Source organism: Diceros bicornis, chromosome 2 (genome assembly GCF_020826845.1).
Source record: "Diceros bicornis minor isolate mBicDic1 chromosome 2, mDicBic1.mat.cur, whole genome shotgun sequence".
NCBI lineage: Eukaryota > Metazoa > Chordata > Mammalia > Perissodactyla > Rhinocerotidae > Diceros > Diceros bicornis.
In genome coordinates, this window is record NC_080741.1 from 34,216,302 (window position 1) to 34,234,457 (window position 18,156).

Below are 18,156 nucleotides of genomic sequence, written 5' to 3' on the forward strand. Positions count from 1 at the left end.
TGCCTAAGGTTTATTTGCATTTGAATCTTTGATCAATGTTTGCTTTTGCTGATCAAAGTGCCTTGCAATATTCAAGTTTTAATCTATCTTCTCACGTGCCATTTATTCATGCAAGAGTGATTAATATTGTCCTTTTTTGGCAAGGAAATGGAAAAATTTGTGATAGTCCAAATTAAGTTCTCAAATAGATGGATAAATGAAGTTTGAGGTTTTCATTTTTAAAATGGAATAATGGTCGTATGAATAAGGGTCACACAAGAGCATCTATTTAACCATGTTTAGGCAGTGTATTTGAATGTGAGCAATATCTGGTCCCTTTCACACAGTTTACCCCTCCAAGGGGAGTTGAGGCTAGGTTAGAACTTTCCATTTGTAGGAGGGGGGCCTTGGGCCATAGGGCATCTCCCACTTTCCTTTTTAAGATCTCTGGCTAAAGGAGTTGTGTTATGCTAAAAGCCTCTTTTTCATCTTCAAAAAAAGCAGATATATTTGGTCCCACATAACCCCAAATTTTGAAATGGATGCCATGTACTTTGATTAAACTTTCCCTACCATTTGCCACCTCCAATGTTATGACACTTTGGAAAAAGACAACAATCGTCTGTTGAATAGATTCTGTTCTATTTATCTCTGCTCTCACAATTCCAGCACACAAGGCTCCTTGGCTTTGACTGACAACCACTGGGATCAGAGCCGGGCTGAGTGATTAATAATGAAACTGTACCTTCAAAATACATCAGCCTCCATAGAGTATGGGAATGTGCAAATTTTTCATTTATCTCTTTTAAAATTTTAGTTCTTTCTTTTGTTCTCCAGGACTTCATTTCATATAGTGCTCTGGGCGCCTTCCAGGTGGGCTGCCTTGTAGAACTTTTGTGCCAGCCAGAGAGGGTAAAAATTTCACATTGATTCCCCAAGGGAGGCACCAAAATTATGACAGACTGAGGAAGATGACAATGTTCTGAGGCAGACTGTACTGTCCTAGCAGTCTGCACAGAGCCTAACAACACATACAGTGTGGTAGTAATGGGGACCATTGTATCAACTGTAACCCAGGGGTCATAGTGCCCTAAGGGCTTGAAGGCAGGGGACTTAGGCAACCATATGACATACAGTGGGCACTTCCAAGTTTTAGAGCTAAGATTCTATTTTATTTTCTTTTGTACTTCATTGCATTCTTTCTCATGCTCTTTTCATTCAAAGATTCAGTCCCAAGACAGGATTATGATACTCCACCAGCTGTTGTGTCAGGTAGGAAAATTCTAATTCCTTTAAGATTTGATTGGAGGGGAGAGACGGAGGTTGCTTGGTTTTCTCCAACACTCTTTAAAGCAGTGATTCTCAACAGGGCTGGGTACTGGGAATTGGAATTTTAGTTCCAGGGTAGGAAGATAGCTTATGTGGTTCAAAAAAGTATACTTAACATTCCAATCCAGTATTGTGTATGGAAAATAAATATGTTGCTTTTGAAATAAAAAGTTAAAGCTCAAAGATATTTGGTCTGTGAAGGATACACAGAAAATAGAGTCTATGTTCTGTGTATCAGTAATTCTCAGTGTTAGAAGGGTTCTTCAGAATTTCTGGGAAGTAAGAGAAGGATATTTATGTTTATCAAAAGAGGGCACTTATTAATAAAACAGTTTGAGAAGCACTGCTTTAGAGACCAGAATTCTTCTGAAATCAGAAAATTATCCTATTTTGCTTGCTCAGCACCCAGCATAGTGTCTGACTCATAGTAGGTGCTCAATATAATTGTTTGTTGAATGAATCAAAACTTCAAATTTGTTCCAAAAATGGTATTTTGGATATTGAAAGAGAAGAAGCTGCCAATGTTCCATTTGTACAACAAAGCGGCAGAGGTTGATTTGAGAATACATTAGTGTCTTGAGGATTTTAATTACCCATGTTTATGTTGGTTCATAAAATTTAGTGGTGCAGTTTGTAATAGGGTATATGTGAAGAGGTGTATTCTTATTTTGAACTGCACAGATCTTCCTGTGCTTTGATCTTAATTTTGAATTTTGGTTTCTTGCAAAGAGGAAAATGGGCACAATTTTTAATTTTTGCTGATTTTTTAAACTAAATAAAATACTGACAGCCCGAAGAGCTTTGAACTCTTTGATCCTTTGATGTGTCAGATGATGAGGACATAAAATCCAAACCAAGAAGGGCATTGGAGAGACAGAGCAAGAGATGAAGGCCAGAAATAGAACAAAAGAGCCCATGGTGCAGTAGAATCTGGCAACTGAACGGTGGTTTTCAAGCAGAGAACATCATGTTCTTGGCCACCGGGTGTGCTTGACCCAGCATCTGAAGGGTAATCCTTTTCTCATGTCTTGTGGACTTGTTTAATTATGCTCATGGCTGAATACTCATCCTAGAAGTTCAACCGAGAAACAATGAGTTAGCTTTCAACTGTGAACTCACTTTGGTCCTCTTGGAGATCTCCACAAATTTGTCATTAATTAAAATATCACTTATCTTTCCCCAAAGTGTATTACCTGTCATATCTTAACATGCCTGTTTCATTTAGGATATGGGACCCTGGGAAGATACTTTGTTTAATGTATACAGCCGTTGCTTTGTTTAACGTGTGGCATCATTGTTTAATAAGAGGCATCTACTCTTGATAATTCACCAATATTAATAATAATAAAAGACACAAACTGGAACTTTCCTTCAATTAAGTTTCCTGATTTCATTTTTAAGAACACAGTGAAAAAAGTGATGAAAACATCAAAAACACTTACTAGATATCAGCCTTGGGTCAGGCTCTACGTAAATCAATTGAGACAGAACATCTGGCTACAAATCTAGGCTTGGAATTCCCACCTTATGCCACAGACAGGTGCCACTGAAGGTTCTTGAGCAAAGGAAGGACTTGATCAAAGTAGTGCTTTCAGAAACAATCTGGCAGCTTCGTATGTGCTTGAGGAACAAGAAACAGTAATCACACAGAACAGTTAGTAAGCCTAAATATGATATTAGACTAAAAGAAAATGCTAAGATCCCAGCAATGAAATACAAAGGAGGAGACTAATATAGAAGTGACAGAAAAAATAACATTTTGGGGGATTTCTCAGTTGTTTTCCCTTCTAAGATTGGATTGGTGGTTTGACATCTTATAAATTTGCACAGACTTCTTTGGCCTCTTTGATCTACCTCTAAATGAAAATACACTTGCCTGCCTAAAATGTTTGTTAATTGTCTGGTGAGCACAATTTGAGTGGCTTTTGAAAAATGGCATATTTTTTGCCCAATCCTTGACCAAATAAAGAAAGTGAAAGTGGGCAAGGTGTTATCATAGCTCCTTCCATATCTCCCAACATGCCAATATTGGACGATTCAAATAGTAATCAATTCTCTGCCAGTGTAGGAGCCGACTAAACTGCCATAATGTATCAGAGTTCAAGATATCTACTTAGTAATCTACAGAGACATAACTAAACCTAATTTCATTCAATCAATATATCAAACATTTATTGAACACCTTCTGAGTACTAGGCACTATACCCAAGTCCTGGGGATACAAAGATGAATAGAAAATAGACCATTCGTAGAAAATATCACAGTTTAATTTAATGTTGTTGTTGTTGTTTGTGATCTTTAAATGTATAAATTTTGGAGGAACTAAAATCTAGAATCTAACTAAAGAGAAGATCAGAATAAAGTGAATTCTGAGCTGGGCTTAGAAGGATGAATAGGAGTTTACAAGTTGAACAAGAGTAGAAAAGATCCCTGAGGTGAATGGGACAGGATCTCTAAACTCTTGGAGATAAGAAACAGCATAGAGTGATTAGGTGACAGTAAGTCATTGGCATTCTTGTGACAAAATGTCACAATGGCATACACTGAGGCTGGGTCAGGGTAAATCATATTTTAGGCAAGGACTCTTTCCTCTTTGAGTCACCTGTCACCTTGTTGTTTTGTTTATTCAAATAATAACTATTGGGAGCATACTATGCAGCAGTCACTGTGTTGGGTGCTAGGAATGCAACTTCCCTCTAAGAACCTAGGGTCCAATTAGGAAGTTAGGTATAAATAGGTGATTACAACACAGTGTCATAAGTGCTTCCATATGGACAAATATATGATGTTTAATTTTGTAAACTCTACAATAAGATGCCTGAGTTCAGAATCTACTTGTGTCATTTACTAGTTGTGGAAGCTTGGAAAAATTACTTAACTTCTCTGTAGCTTAGATTACTTATCTGGGGAAATAATAATAATTACCTCATAGAATTGTTGTGAGCATTAGATGAGTTAAAATATACAGCCTGCTTACAACAGACCTTGGCATAAAATAAGTGTTCAAATGTTATTAGCAACAACTATACTAATCATTCTTGCTATAAGATACTATGGTGGCAGAAAGAAAGGACAACTAACATATAGTAGAAGTCAGAGAAGGTGGAAGAAACATCTAAACAGAGACATAAGGACATATGGGAATTAGCCAAGTGAAAAATAAGTTGGAGAGGAAGAGTTTCAGACCTAGGGGGCAGCATATTCAAAGGCTTATGGGAGGTAGAGTATGGCAAATTCAGGGAACTGCAGCAGGTTCAATAGGGCAGGGATACATAAAGAGAGATGAGGAGTGGGGAAATAAGCTGGAGCAATATCACAAGACATGGTAACTTGAACTCTATCCTAATGGCAATAGATATACACTAAAAGGTTTTAAGTTGGAGAGTGACATGGTCACTCTGGATATAGGGTAGAGAATGCATTGGAGAGAGATAAAACTAGAAAAGAGGATCAAAACTCAAGAATACAAGTACAAAATCAAGCTGGCATGTGCTCAAGTTGTGGAAATGAGAATGAAAAGTTGACAAATTTGTGATATATTAAGCAGGTAGAACAGACAGGACTTGGCAACTGATTGAATGGCAGGATAGAAGGAAAGAGAAGAGTTAAAGGTAGCTCTTAAGCTCCTAGCAACTCAGTGGCCTAAAGTGCCATTTGCTGGGATCTGAACCAGAGGAAGAAAGATCAAATTTGGCAGGAAAGAAGCCAAGTTCACTGTCTACATGTTGAGTTTGAGGTGTCTATGAGGCATCCAAATGGAGATAATCAATAGATATTTTGATATGTGTGCCCAGAGCTCAGCAGACAACTTCTAGCTAGAGGTGGATTTTGGAGTTGCCATGGAATTAAGTCATGTCAGCCAGAGAATGTGCTTAGAGTGAAGAGAAGTAGGGAGATCCTTGAAAATAAAGAATGGTCAGGAAAAAGAGCCTAAAATAAAGATTGGAAAAGATAACTATAGACATAGAAGGAAAATCAAGAATATGAGATTTCAAAAGAAATCAAAGCAAGAGAGTATTTCCAAAGAGAGGGCTGTCCAGTAAGATGAATCCTGAAAAAAAGCCACTAGATTTAGTTACACAGAGGTCACTAGTGAATTTGATGGGGCAGTTTTAAAGGAAGGGCAGAGTGTGAATGTCCTTCAAGGTATGGATGTAATAAGCGCCAGAAATTCAGCAAATTTGGCTTTGAAGAGTAGAGAATAAATAAACGAAACAAATGGAGAATGGAAGTGATTGATTTTTTTTTAAGATGGGAAATAATTTGGTCATGATCGGAAGAAGCCAGGAAAGAGTTCTAAAGTTTGAAGATGTAATCATAAAGGCGATGACTGATAGAACAAGGTCACTGAGGAAGCCAGACATCTCTTCTAGGAATGCGGGAGGACAGGAGGGGATGATGTGTGTGCATGTAAGTTTGTACATGAAAGAATAGGAAGCCAAAAGATTTTCTAAACGATAAATACTATTTGTTTTTATATGAAGCATTAAGTAACATCTTCTCAGAGCGAGTGGGAGATGGCATGGTAAGGGACTTAGGGAGAACGGAGATTTGGAAAATTGTAGAAAGTTTGAGGGGCAGTACAGGGGATCCATTTGAAGCTATAGACTGTGGATTTTTGTGGTACCAATCTGTGAGGATGTTTGATTTTCCACAGTAGTGATCAGTAGCCAAGAAGGCAGACAGGTAGATTAATCCAGGGCTAAGGTTTTACTGAATGGAGTGAGAAAAAGGACAATGTGTGCTGACGAATATCAGCAAGAGAGTGATTAAGTGAAGAACTGTAGTTTCCAGAATGAATAGAAAGAGAAAAGAGGTCAGCAGGGGATGGGAGAGAGAGAAGTTAGAGACTAGAAGTCTCAATGAGATGTATGGAGTGGTCAAAAGTGGAATACTTAGATTTAAGATTTTGGATGATGACCTATTTCTTGGTGAAGTCAAGGTCATGAGAGCACGTAGCCAAAGTAGACTTGAGGTGAAGATGACAGAGGTTAAGGAAATCAAGCAGAAAAGTGTATCAGATCAGTGTTTTTCAGGGTGTTATTTGTGTATCAATATGACACTTAAAATGATTTTAAGAGTACAGGGACCCAAACTTTTTATTTTTACTTCATCAGCTGTGTAGTTACTTTAATGTGAATTTGAATAACATAGATGAAATTCATCACACTCATGACTTAAGGAATACTTTGCTTAGGAAGAGTCTAAGGTAAATAGTTAAACAGTGAATACCTTTTAAAAAAATAATAATTCAGGAAGAATAGAGCTAAGGCAAGAGTGATGGTGTCCAAAAGAAAGTGGCTGAAGTTTGGGAAACGGGAGTTGGATTTATTTCACTGGAGTTGCCTCTCCTTGTGAGAAAGTCTCTTCTACACCTTATTCAGCTGATTTCAAGGACAGAGGACAGATGGCTGAAAGTACCCTCTATATGTTCATGCAAAATCAGGAGTCTATTCTCTTTTTAGTGTTTCTTTCCCATAACAACTATAACTCTTTAAAAGATTCCTCTATTGTAAGCAAATTTGAGTGAAAAAATGAAGAGTAAAATGTCATTTTTTTTTTCTATTCACAGTTGGTTTTTATGAGGCACATATGAAAACTACAGATAATTTGTTGTCAAATTTTTATCTCAGTTGCTTTGAGCTTAATTTCCTTGAAGGACGTCATCATGAAATCAAGCAAAAGAACACTATTGACAGAGAACATAAGTAGAACCAAAATTCATTCTCCTGTTCTAAAAACCTTAGAGTTCAGAATTTGAATCGGTTGGGAAAAAATGAAAAAAGGACCAAAAGACTGCACTGACAGAAATCCATAGGACTTCTGGAACATATATTCATTCTCTGCCATATCCTTTCTAGACCCAGCCAAAATAGGTGAAAATAGTCAATGTTATCAGTACAGTTTCACAACTAGGTTTCACAGAAAAAATATACATTAATCACAGTACAGTTTCACTCAGTGTGGTCGAATATGAAGTCCTTAATTGTCGTATTTCTAGCCAGGGAGTTATGCTCTAAGAATGCAGTTCTCCATAGCGGTACTTGACTGAATTAAGGCAAAATTCACTGATGAAATAGTATGTAGTTTTTCCACATTGTTTTTGCTGTCAGTCACATTAGTTTGCATTGGAAAGCCTCATTAACCTGGAATTGGTGTTGCTCTACCAAAGATTTGGTCGAACTCTATCTTCATACTGCCTCTTCTTATGTGGGAATCACTTTATAAAACTATCTCATATTTGTGGGGGTGATGTTTAAGTTACTTCAGAAAACAAAATCATTTTTCAAGCTCTAAGCAACACTTGTTTTCATGGATACCATGAGCTAATTACAAATGATTTCCACCTCTTAATTAAAAATTAGGTCCATTAGTACCTCCAATTAGCAACAATTAGCCATTAAATTGTATTTACTGTAAAAGACCTGACACAAGGTTATAAGTATTCCCAGAAGCCATGCACAAAAATCGGTTTCATTTCTTTGCTCAAATACTGTGCATCTACTTTGATTACAAAACTGCATTTGTTTAACTGTGCTAATTAATTGATATTTTCTTTTCAATAAGTTCTAATCAGAGAGACTTTGTTCTATTTATTATTCATTCATTCAACTAATATTTACTGAGTTCCTAGAGTGCTGCAAGGAGCCAAGTCTAGACGGTATAAAATAGGAGATGCATTCCTTGCCTTCAAAGAACGTAGACTCTAACGACAGAGGGCAGGGCTATAAAGAACTATCACAAAACACAGTGTGTGGCAGATATCGTAAGAGCAGTCTGCAGAACAGGACTTTTTACATGGTATTTGTACAAGTATTTGACAAATAGCTATGTGCATGCTGTTATTATGTTCCTGCTAGTGCATTTGTATCACTCATTACATTACAAAAATGAAATCTTAAAGACTTTTCCTGTGGGACCACAATTTTTATTGCTTTATTCAAGTAACTGATAACTAAAGGGAGCTTAAGTAACTAGACTGTTCTGGTATATAAACATCACTGGTATTTAGCCCAGTTTTTTTGGGGGGGTGAGGGAAATGGAGGTTGTTGGGATAGGAAGATACAAAATCCTTTTCCTTATCTTCTACTCTAGTAAGTTTTTTCTGTAAAGGTCCAGATAGTAAATATTTTAGGCTTTGTTGGCCATATGGTCTATGTCACAACTACTCAACTCTGCCTTATAGGGTGAAAACAGCTACAGACCATGTGAAAATGGGTGAGCATGGCTATGTTCCAATAAAGCTTTGTTTTAAAAAATGGGCAGCAAGCTGAATTTGGCCTGTGGGCTATAGTTTGCCCACCCTGCTGTAATGAATTTTATTTTCTTAAGTACACATTCCAAATTAAATACTATTACTGACATTTCTTTATAATAAGCAGGAAGTGCTTTTCCTTTAAAGTTAGCATTTTTGTGGTTTTTTATTTTGTGAAAGGCAGATGAAATATCAGAAAGGCAGAGGTGGGAAAGATTGAGATGAAGATTGAGAGAGACATGTCTTAGTGTTTTAGTTTGTACAGCATAATTGATTAAAGTATTAAAACACTTTAAATATATTTATATTTTTTCACATGCTCATCATATATTGGTTTTGTGGGGGTTATTTGTCTGTACCAGCAACGGGATTATCAACCAGGAAAATCAAATGTAAAGTCTGTGTAATAGCCTCCTGGCGGCCTTTAGAATTCTGTACTTTTAGAAATTTAGAGAAAAAGTAAAAGATACATCATCCCAATAGATTTGTAGTGAAAACATGTTTTACGTCTTTGTCAGACCAACTGGGCTGGTGTTTTGTTGCCGTTGTGGTTGATGAGTGTCCATTGAAGTTATTCTTGATTTATCAGTACTAGTTACTCTATTTCCCCCAGGTAACTGCTTCTCTGAGTGCTGTATTCTGCTTTGCACTCTGAAGGTGAAGGGAAGCTTTCTTGGTTTTGTCTCAAGACCAAACACTGCATAGGGCAGGCCTGGGATGGCTGGAGATATGACTGCCCTTCTGTGGCAAAGTCAGAGCAGAATTCCACTTGGTGGTGTAGCACACACATCAAATGGAAAAGTAACATCCAAAATGCTGTCTTTTTGTGGTAGAATCTATCAGTGCGTGGCACCGATAGGCTTAGAGCACACCAGAGCAGCAGCACACAGTGTCACTTAGTACCTCAGTCATCACAAAAGGGCAGTGCCTACATGGTGGCAACAGAGAAACAGAGCACTTTCAAGACAGCAATAGATTTTAAAGGAAGCTAATTGCGTGTGCACGATCAGCATATCTAGTACTGACAGCACATGGTTCCTTTTTAATCAACAGCACAGAGTAGGCGCTTGAGGTTCCCATCAGAGAATCCAACCATGAACTGACTGTGATTCAGCACTTGCCAAAGGCGTGCTTAAGACATCTGATGCTGGAGAGACACTGCCTGACAGACGTGCTAACATTTCTCTAGACTCTATGTTAAATTAGTTTATCAGAAAGCAGAATACCTGAACCATATGATTGCACGTCCCTATAGAAATGCTTTCTCGGAGTTAAAATGTAATGTTTTAACCTCTTCTTTCTTAGACGGGTGATATATGACACAAACACCTAAACAACATTACTAGCTTTTTCCAGACACCTTAGTAGAAGTAATTGTCCATTATTCTACCCACTGTTCCTTATATAAAGAAGCAAATGATGAATTGCTCCTTGAGTTCAGTGCCTCGGCAAGTATCTGTCTCCAGATGAATGGGTACGCTTCTTTTGAACTGACAATGTAAAATACATAACTTAATCTGTTTCCCTTTTGGCCTTGCTTATCAGGGCAGTTGGAGTCAGATGCAGTACATTGCAGATGTTCCTAGTAGCCTGTTCTCTCTTTTGCTCTCAACTGTTCAGTGATTTGCTGGTGTTTGTAACTGTGCCTTTTAATATAGTGCTTAATTTTGTAAACCCTTCACAAATTCGACGTGGAAGCACAAAAGCTCTAATTCCTATGGTAAAAAAATTAATGAAAAAACACTAATGGGCTCGGGGAAGTTTGTGTGCTATAAATTTTCAGTGGAAAGATAAAATGAAAGATGATTGTGATTATGTGTTTATCTGATCTAAAAATTCACCAGCAGGCACTGTTTTTATTCATTCACACGGATGCAACTCTGAATAGAAAAAAGGATGGTATAATAACTGGTTATAGCTTTTTAGGGTCAAGAGGTGTGTGTGATTCCTGGTCCAACTATTTAATAATTATTTCACAATGACAGTTACTTAAATTTTCTGAAGCTTACTTTTCCTCTCCTTAAGTATATATAATAATGCGTTAGCACCTCTGTATGTGTACTAATATGAGAATTAATTGAGATGACATATCTAAAGTACCTAGTAAGTGCCTGAGTCATAATAAGTATTAAATAATTGAGGCTTCCTTTTCCTCTTCCTTTCCCCACATTTGGAGAAGTACCTTAGGACCTTTTGAAGAATCACTAATCTTACATTTGCCGTGATAGATCGACTGAACCAAAGGTTTTTAAAATAGTTTCCCAACCCGATATCTAACAATATAAGAAATATTAAGGAAGTTTGTCACATATCTTCTCTATTGGCTGAACTATTATTATAGTTGAATTAGTAAATAAACGTTAAAGCTTTAACAACATGAAAAGTAATATAATGTGAAGTGAAAAAGAGGTGACAAAATTGAACAATCATGATTTTGAGTCCTAAAACATTCACATGAAGCTTGAAGAGAATGCATAAAATGATTATCTTATATGTTTCTAATTTCTTTTTTCTGAACTTTTTGAAATGTTGCTTTGCAACATTTGCAACTTGTATAATTTACTAAAGTTTTAATAGCACAATCTTTGAATATACGTAATTTTGGGGAGGTATTTATATACCATGAAAACATGAATGTGTTAATATGAAGATGATAATGATGATTGTGATAATTATATTGGTTGCAGTGGTGATCTTGAAAATTTTCGTCACTTCCATTCATTATATCTCAACACTATGGCATTTAAGGCGGAATTAGAAGAAACATTTCTCTATAGCAATGGCGTAGAATTCTTGAGTGATTCTGCAGTCTAAAGTCACTGCTAAGTTTTATGTGAATTCATTATCTATGTACCAGAAGGTGCATCTCCACAACCAAATGATTGCTGCTTTTAACATTTTTCATATTGAAATGACATTTCAAATGATATTTTCTGTTCCTTGCATGCAGCACTTGGAACAACCTAAAATCTTTCCAGTTTATTTAATGTGAGACCCAGTCTCTTGTGGTTTATGGAATTGATATAACATGTTTGAAATTGGGACCATATATACTTTAATTACATATTGATGTTAAGTCTAACTTCCACAAGTTTTATATATGTATAAATATATATTATTACATACATACATATGTGTTTATACACATATATACACACATATTTATATATATGTATATAAAATGAAATCTCCTACTGTTGGGGATAATTTGTTTCCCCAAGCTGTAGGTCACAAAATATTTATTTCTACCAAAATCATGATGATATTGTTTCAAAGTCCATTCGCTACCTAAGGTATTGCTTATTCTTCCTTCTTTTCTGCCACTAAGTTTTATTCATTTGGATAATGTGGAATATATCATTAGCAGTATAATTTCTTTTCAGTCTAGTCTTTTTTTCCCTTGTCTGAACCATGTACTTCAGTACACTCACTGTGATTTAGCTTTGATTAAATATTGATTGAAAAGCCATCAGCTACCTGACCCGGATACTACATATCAGAACTGTAAACACTTCCCATTAAGTTTCCTTAAAAATGGAAAACAAACAGTTGAAATGATTTTAAACCAATGGTGCCCTTTAATTTACATGCAATGGATATATTTCATTTGGCAACAAAACCATGTTGGATCAGAGTAATGGATTGCAGGCCCCTATAAGGCATAAATTTAATTACTTTATGTGTCTGCTCTGAGTCCAGCAGGTCTGCCTGAGAGACTCAGATCTGGGAAAGCACTAGACTTCAGATTCAGGAAATAGGAATTTCATTCATAATTGAGCAGTACTTTAGCAATCCAGTTATGCACAGTTGACACAACAACAACAAATAAATTATTGAAATTTTTGAGATACTTATTCTGGAAGGTTAAAGCCTGCTAACCCAAGACCAGAGACCAACTATAGTCATACAAAGTTAGGTTTGCTAGCTTGCAGAAATGAGGGAGAAGTTATATCAGGTGAACCAAAGAGCCACTCAGAAGAGGAAGTTTGGAGAGGCTGATTGTAGGATTTGAGTCCCTGTAGTGTGACTTTGGGAAGGTCTTAAGGAAGTGACAGTATATCCTGCATTGGGTATTATCAAGAAATGGGGGGAGCTTGACAGATTGGGTGTCAGTAACTATTTTCTAGTAGGTGAGAGGAACAAAGCAGAGCTAGAGTTGTCACTAAAGATGTACTAGTCACTCATGTTAGACAGAACAGGGAAATGTTTAATTGTTTTTAGATTTGCAGAATGTCCTTACCGCTGCCTTTTATCCACCACAGTCACCAAGTGTTCTTGTCTGATAATTGTTGATAATCTTTTAAAATTGTTTAATTGGGAGTACTATGACCTTGCTAATAGCTACCAGCTAATTAAAGATAATTTGAAAGATTCCCATAAAATCTTTCCTTATCTAAAGGGCAATTATAATGTTGCCTGACAAAAATATCACTAACATTGTATGGCCTTGATAAAATGTAAATACAAACATGAGATAGGCCAAAATGTGTTTTATTCATCACATCTATTGAGTGGATCTGGAAGGTACTGGGAATGCAAAGATGAATTTACATACACAAAGAACACAGCATTCAAGGCACCGTGCTAAGTACCTTGTGTGATCTGTTACATTTGATTGTCGCAACTATCCAGTCCAGAAGTTTCTGTGTCCTCTACAAATTGCTTCTTTGTAAGTTAAGCTGGGCCCTCACTCCTATTTATGCCCCTTCAGCTGTTTTAAACTTTTTGACCTTCTCAAGTTCCAGACACGAATTCTACCATTTGTGCTCAGAAAATGGCTGCCTACCTCCTCCTTTACGAGAAGGTGGATCATCATATTTTATCTGATCTCCCACAAACGTTCCCTCTTTAGTTGAAATGTCTGTTTCTTCTTTCTTCCTCTCTTCCTATACTCCTGTATTTTGTCAAGCCATGGCTCTCTCTTTGTCAATGTTAACCCTTCCTTCTATGTTCTTGATTCCATCTGTTTTAACCTTTTTTATGGTCTTACAGCATTGATTACTCTCTATCCCACATGCACCTTCTTTAATATATACTTATCCATTGGTGACTTTTCCTCTGCTTAAAAAAACGTATAGATCCTTTCTATCTTGTTTCTCAGGGTGCTGGTCTTAGGGCATTTTGCTTTCCTTCATTTTCTTCCTCAGATGAGAAGTCATCTGTTCCCTCAGCTTTAACTGTCATATAGATGACTTCCAAATCTATATTGCTCATCCTAGCCTCTGTTTTGAGTTAAATACCAGTGATTCCAGCTACCTCCTAGACGTCCCCCATCCACTCCCACCACCCTTAGCTGGCCATGGAAGTTCAAACTTCATATTCACAATTTAGGTCTCATAATCTTTCCTCCCCATCCAGTTTCTTCTGTAGACTTCCCTAGGGTTCAAACAAACTTCTATAAATATTATTTCTCTAAGCCAAGGTTTTCAAAGTTAAGTGTTTCTATGAATTTAGGATTGTTATGGTCTTTGACAGTGGCTTAGAGTATAACTCTTCTTTTTGGGTGAGAACCACATGATTTAATATTCAACTGAACTTGGAGTAGGATAGAAAATCTCTTATAAATTGACAAGTCATTTTTCTTCCAGGCATTTTGCTTAAAATCTCAGAGACATTTTGGCTCACTCTACCCCACATGCAACCTTCCTTTTTAATGTAAATTCTACTCCCACAATATGCTTTGAATCTGTCTTACCCATTCCATTCTATTACCCCAGTCCAGATTGGTCTCTTGTTACATTTTGAGTTTATTATTGCAATGTTTTCTTAGTGTCAACACCTGGCCCTTCTCTTTCTTATTCAGCCCTCACACAAACGCCTAGATAAATTTTGAAATTAACATTTTTAAAAACTTTATGTGCAAGGGTATGGTCTTAATATAACAATTGGGAGTTACCTTAGTAAGTAACTATCCCTACCACCTGATTACTGCCAGAAAGAGGGTACAGATTAGATTTCTGAATCTACAGCCATCTTTTCTAGTAGCAACCCTCAAACTTGTATGCCAGTATATACCAGAAATACTACATTACTCAAAACTGTGGATGGCTTACAGAGATTGTTCTATGATGATGTGGGTGTCGAGACATGTCATACTGTAGAACCAGTGTGATGATTGCTCCCTGGTCTCTGTGTGAGAAAAGACCTAAAATTTTTCTGAGAAGAATCTTATCCTTCCTGGAGGGGAGTTTATTTTGAGTGGAGTGAGTGGGTTCTCTTAAATTCTTCTTAGCTTCTTTAATTTGACACCTTCTATCCAATGCCACATTCAGCTGATGATTAAAATATAGGGGCCTATGTGTAACAAGCAGCAAAGAAAGCTGTATTCCAAGTCCTTATCAAGAAATATAAAAATTCCAAAGTCACTGCCTTGCATACCTTTCGGAACGTTGGCTAAAAGAAAATAGTTTTGGAGGAATATTTGGATAATGGATATGCAGTATATCCATTCTCCTTGGTTATTCTAAATTATATCCCTGGATTAAGCTGAGAAAGCTGTCTTACCTGGATGACTGTGTCCCACTGACCCCCTGGTAAATAGCTTTTCGTGTACTATGCATTGGCACAATGCCATTCACTTATGTCTGAAGGACACTATAATAAATAGCCCTTGGAAACTTGCTTTGCTTACTTGAAAGCTGTTGGTCATTAGACTACGCAGTGTGCGCTCCCTTCAGACCCATGGGGAAATGTCTCTTTTGCCTCCATGTTGCAAATATTCTTTTATGCATCTTGCTTATTTTCTTACCTAATGGACACAGTGAATCGTGTAATTCATTGCTAAGTAACTCTGATAAATTTTAATGCCATTTATTTTATTAGACTTGCTGACTTCATCTTACTTTCTTTCCCTTTGCCTCATTTTTCTCACTTATTTGATACTAGAACATTTTATATAATTTCAGAAGCTGCCTTAGATCCTTTTTGGGAACAAAATGAGCTATAATTAGATAAATTCTATAAATGGAGACTACTCCTAATGTATTATTTTCCCAGTCAAGAGTCACAACTCAAAGGCTTTAAGAATTAAGGACTCAGCAGCCTTGTGTTTGAGGCCTGCACAGTATAATTCTCAAGCTACTCTTCCAACTGTTTTTCTTGCTGTCTCCCTCCAGAACTCTCTCTTCTTACTGGTCACAATCACTTGCAGGATGTGTTTGGCTGTGAGCACTTTCTTTCTTGCCTTTGTTCCTGCTAACTTTCTACTTGAAATTTCTTCCCTGCCACACCTGCAGTTTTTGCTGGACAAATCTTACCTGCCTCTAATGGTCTATCTCTTCCATATGATGTCACTTTACTTTGAAAACTTTCAAAGTCCTCTGTTTGCACCTGTTGTACTCCACCTGCTACTTGTACATTCCTCACCGCCTCTCCACTCCGTCTTTAGATTATAGGTCCCTGGAGGCTTAGAGGTAAAGGACTGTGCTATTCCTATTATCACTTGTGGTTTAAAGCTCAAATTTTTGATGGAAATAAAAAAGTCTTTGAGTAAAGACTCACCCTCAATTAAAGACTTTAACATTGACTTTTACTCCAAATAAATGTAGAGGCAATACTAGTCAAATGCCTGAATTTTCTCTAATCGGCCTAAAATTTAGGACTTTTTTTTCTCCCAGAAAATTACTCTGTCATCCCTTGGCAGGATTAGCACTACATCCATCTGACTGGTCTTGCTCATTCAAGTCTTAATCCACCCCAATCCATTGTCTCTACAGCCACCAGAGCCACCTTTCTAAAACAAACATGACCTACTTCAAATCCTTCCACAGCCTTCAAGACATCAGCCTCAGTCTTTAGCCTATGCTACAAGCCCTTCATGATTCTGATGCCTACTTCTCCAGACCCATCTCTTACTAATTCTGTGCTCCAGGCATAATGAACTGCTTTCAGTTCCCAGGATGGGCCAAGCCTTCAGGATCTTCGCATAAGTGAGAATATGATAACAATGAGCAGTACCTCTGTCTAGAATACTTTTTCCTCTACTCTTCAACTTACTAGTGCTGGCTAGCTTTCTTCTCCTTGGAAGTCTCCCTCATCCTCCTGTCTTCTCTTACCGTTGCCACTTTTTCTTATTCTCTTAAGGTCCCTGGGAGTAGCTTCATCATCACATTCAGCACACTGAATCATCATTTTCTGTTTAATTATCTTTCTTTCCCTCTAAAGTCAGAACTAAAAACTCCTTTAGAGCAGAGACTACTCATATTTACCTTATTTCCCTGTTACCCAGCAGCATCTGAGCAGGTGTTGAATAAATATTTGTTGATTGAATAAATGATGCCTACATATAAGAATGCTGATTTGGTAGACACACTTTCTATATAACTCTAACCTTAACTTCAAAAGATTAAAATAACAAAAGGAAAACAGACTCAGAATTTCTAAGAAGTTTAGAAATTTGAATTAACAACTAAGTGCAGAGAGATTTCTGAATGGGACAGAAAAATCTCATGAACAAGAAAGTGGAAGAAAGAGTGAAAGGATTTGGAGAAAATAGAATTATTAGGAAAAGATTCTTTTATGAAATAGTTTAAAATATTGGTGGAAACTCACAATGTGTCTAACTGTTAGAAATATGAGTACCCTTCAGCAATACCGCTTACCTGGAAGGTTTCATTTTGTTAATTGTTTTCCCTAGATAGGCATCACATTCATTTATCTTGCTAACATCAGTATAATTGATTCCTCTGAGTCACCTCTGAAAGTACTTTTATACCCTTTTCATTGCCCAGATCCCTCACATGCATATCACTGCAAACACACTAGTCCCAATGACATAGCATCTTTGCCTCATTTTTTTTTTTAATCAATTCTTCAATGGTCTGTGTCATGCCTTTTGCAGATTCTCTGGAAGACATGCATCCAGGTGCCCCAGCGTCATTGTGAATGGTAATCAGGACAAGTAATGGCTCTTTTTCATTAATGAAATGGAAAAGCACCATACCCAATCCATTAGGGATGCACTATTATATTGAGAGCTTACTGAAGAAAGGCAGCCAGCCGGTGGACATAGGGCCAGTTTCCCTTAAATAGGATTTTCAACCGTGATCAAACAAGGCACCCTTTCATCTAGCAGGAAAGTTTGTGCTTTCTCCCTCTTTCTCTTTCTCATTTTGTTTGTCCTAATTTATCCTGGCAGTCCGTAAGGAACTTAACTAATGTTTTCTAAATGACATTGAAAATTCTAGCAGATTAACAGTATTCATAAGGATGAAATATCAATTATTTCTCTTTGATTGTTTCTGCATGTGGATTTTAGTTTCTTGAATTCTTTTCTCTCAAAGAGATGTTTTTCCCCTTGATTTTTCTCGTTATAAAACTAGATATAAATGTAAAATAAGCAGCCATTCTGTTTGGTTATTATTATTATGATTATTCTTTTAGCATTCATGCAGATAAAACTCTTCTGTTATTTTCTTACCTTTAGGAAATTATGTTTGATTGATGGTATTGAACTTGGCTAGTTCAGTAAGACTTGAGGGTTTTTTTCAATCCTCTAAACTCAGTTGAACTATTTTACCCTAGCTTATATATGATAAGGTGTCTGTTTGCTTTAAAACTCATACCACTGGCGTTTGTACTTACACCCAAGCCAT

The 18,156-nt window shown here is 36.8% G+C and overlaps 1 protein-coding gene across 8 annotated transcripts in view; it reads left to right on the forward strand.

Moving 5' to 3' along the window:
- RBMS3 (RNA binding motif single stranded interacting protein 3) overlaps window positions 1-18,156 on the forward strand; it is a 679,730-nt gene that overhangs the window by 621,184 nt on the left and 40,390 nt on the right. For 6 of the 8 annotated variants that reach the window (XM_058554276.1, XM_058554222.1, XM_058554266.1 and 3 more), the window contains one exon: window positions 1,204-1,251. The exons of the other annotated variants lie outside the window; for them this stretch is intronic. In XM_058554276.1, coding sequence (XP_058410259.1) covers window positions 1,204-1,251 — 48 coding nt within the window. The remainder of the gene's footprint in view (window positions 1-1,203; window positions 1,252-18,156) is intronic. 8 annotated transcript variants of the gene reach the window in all.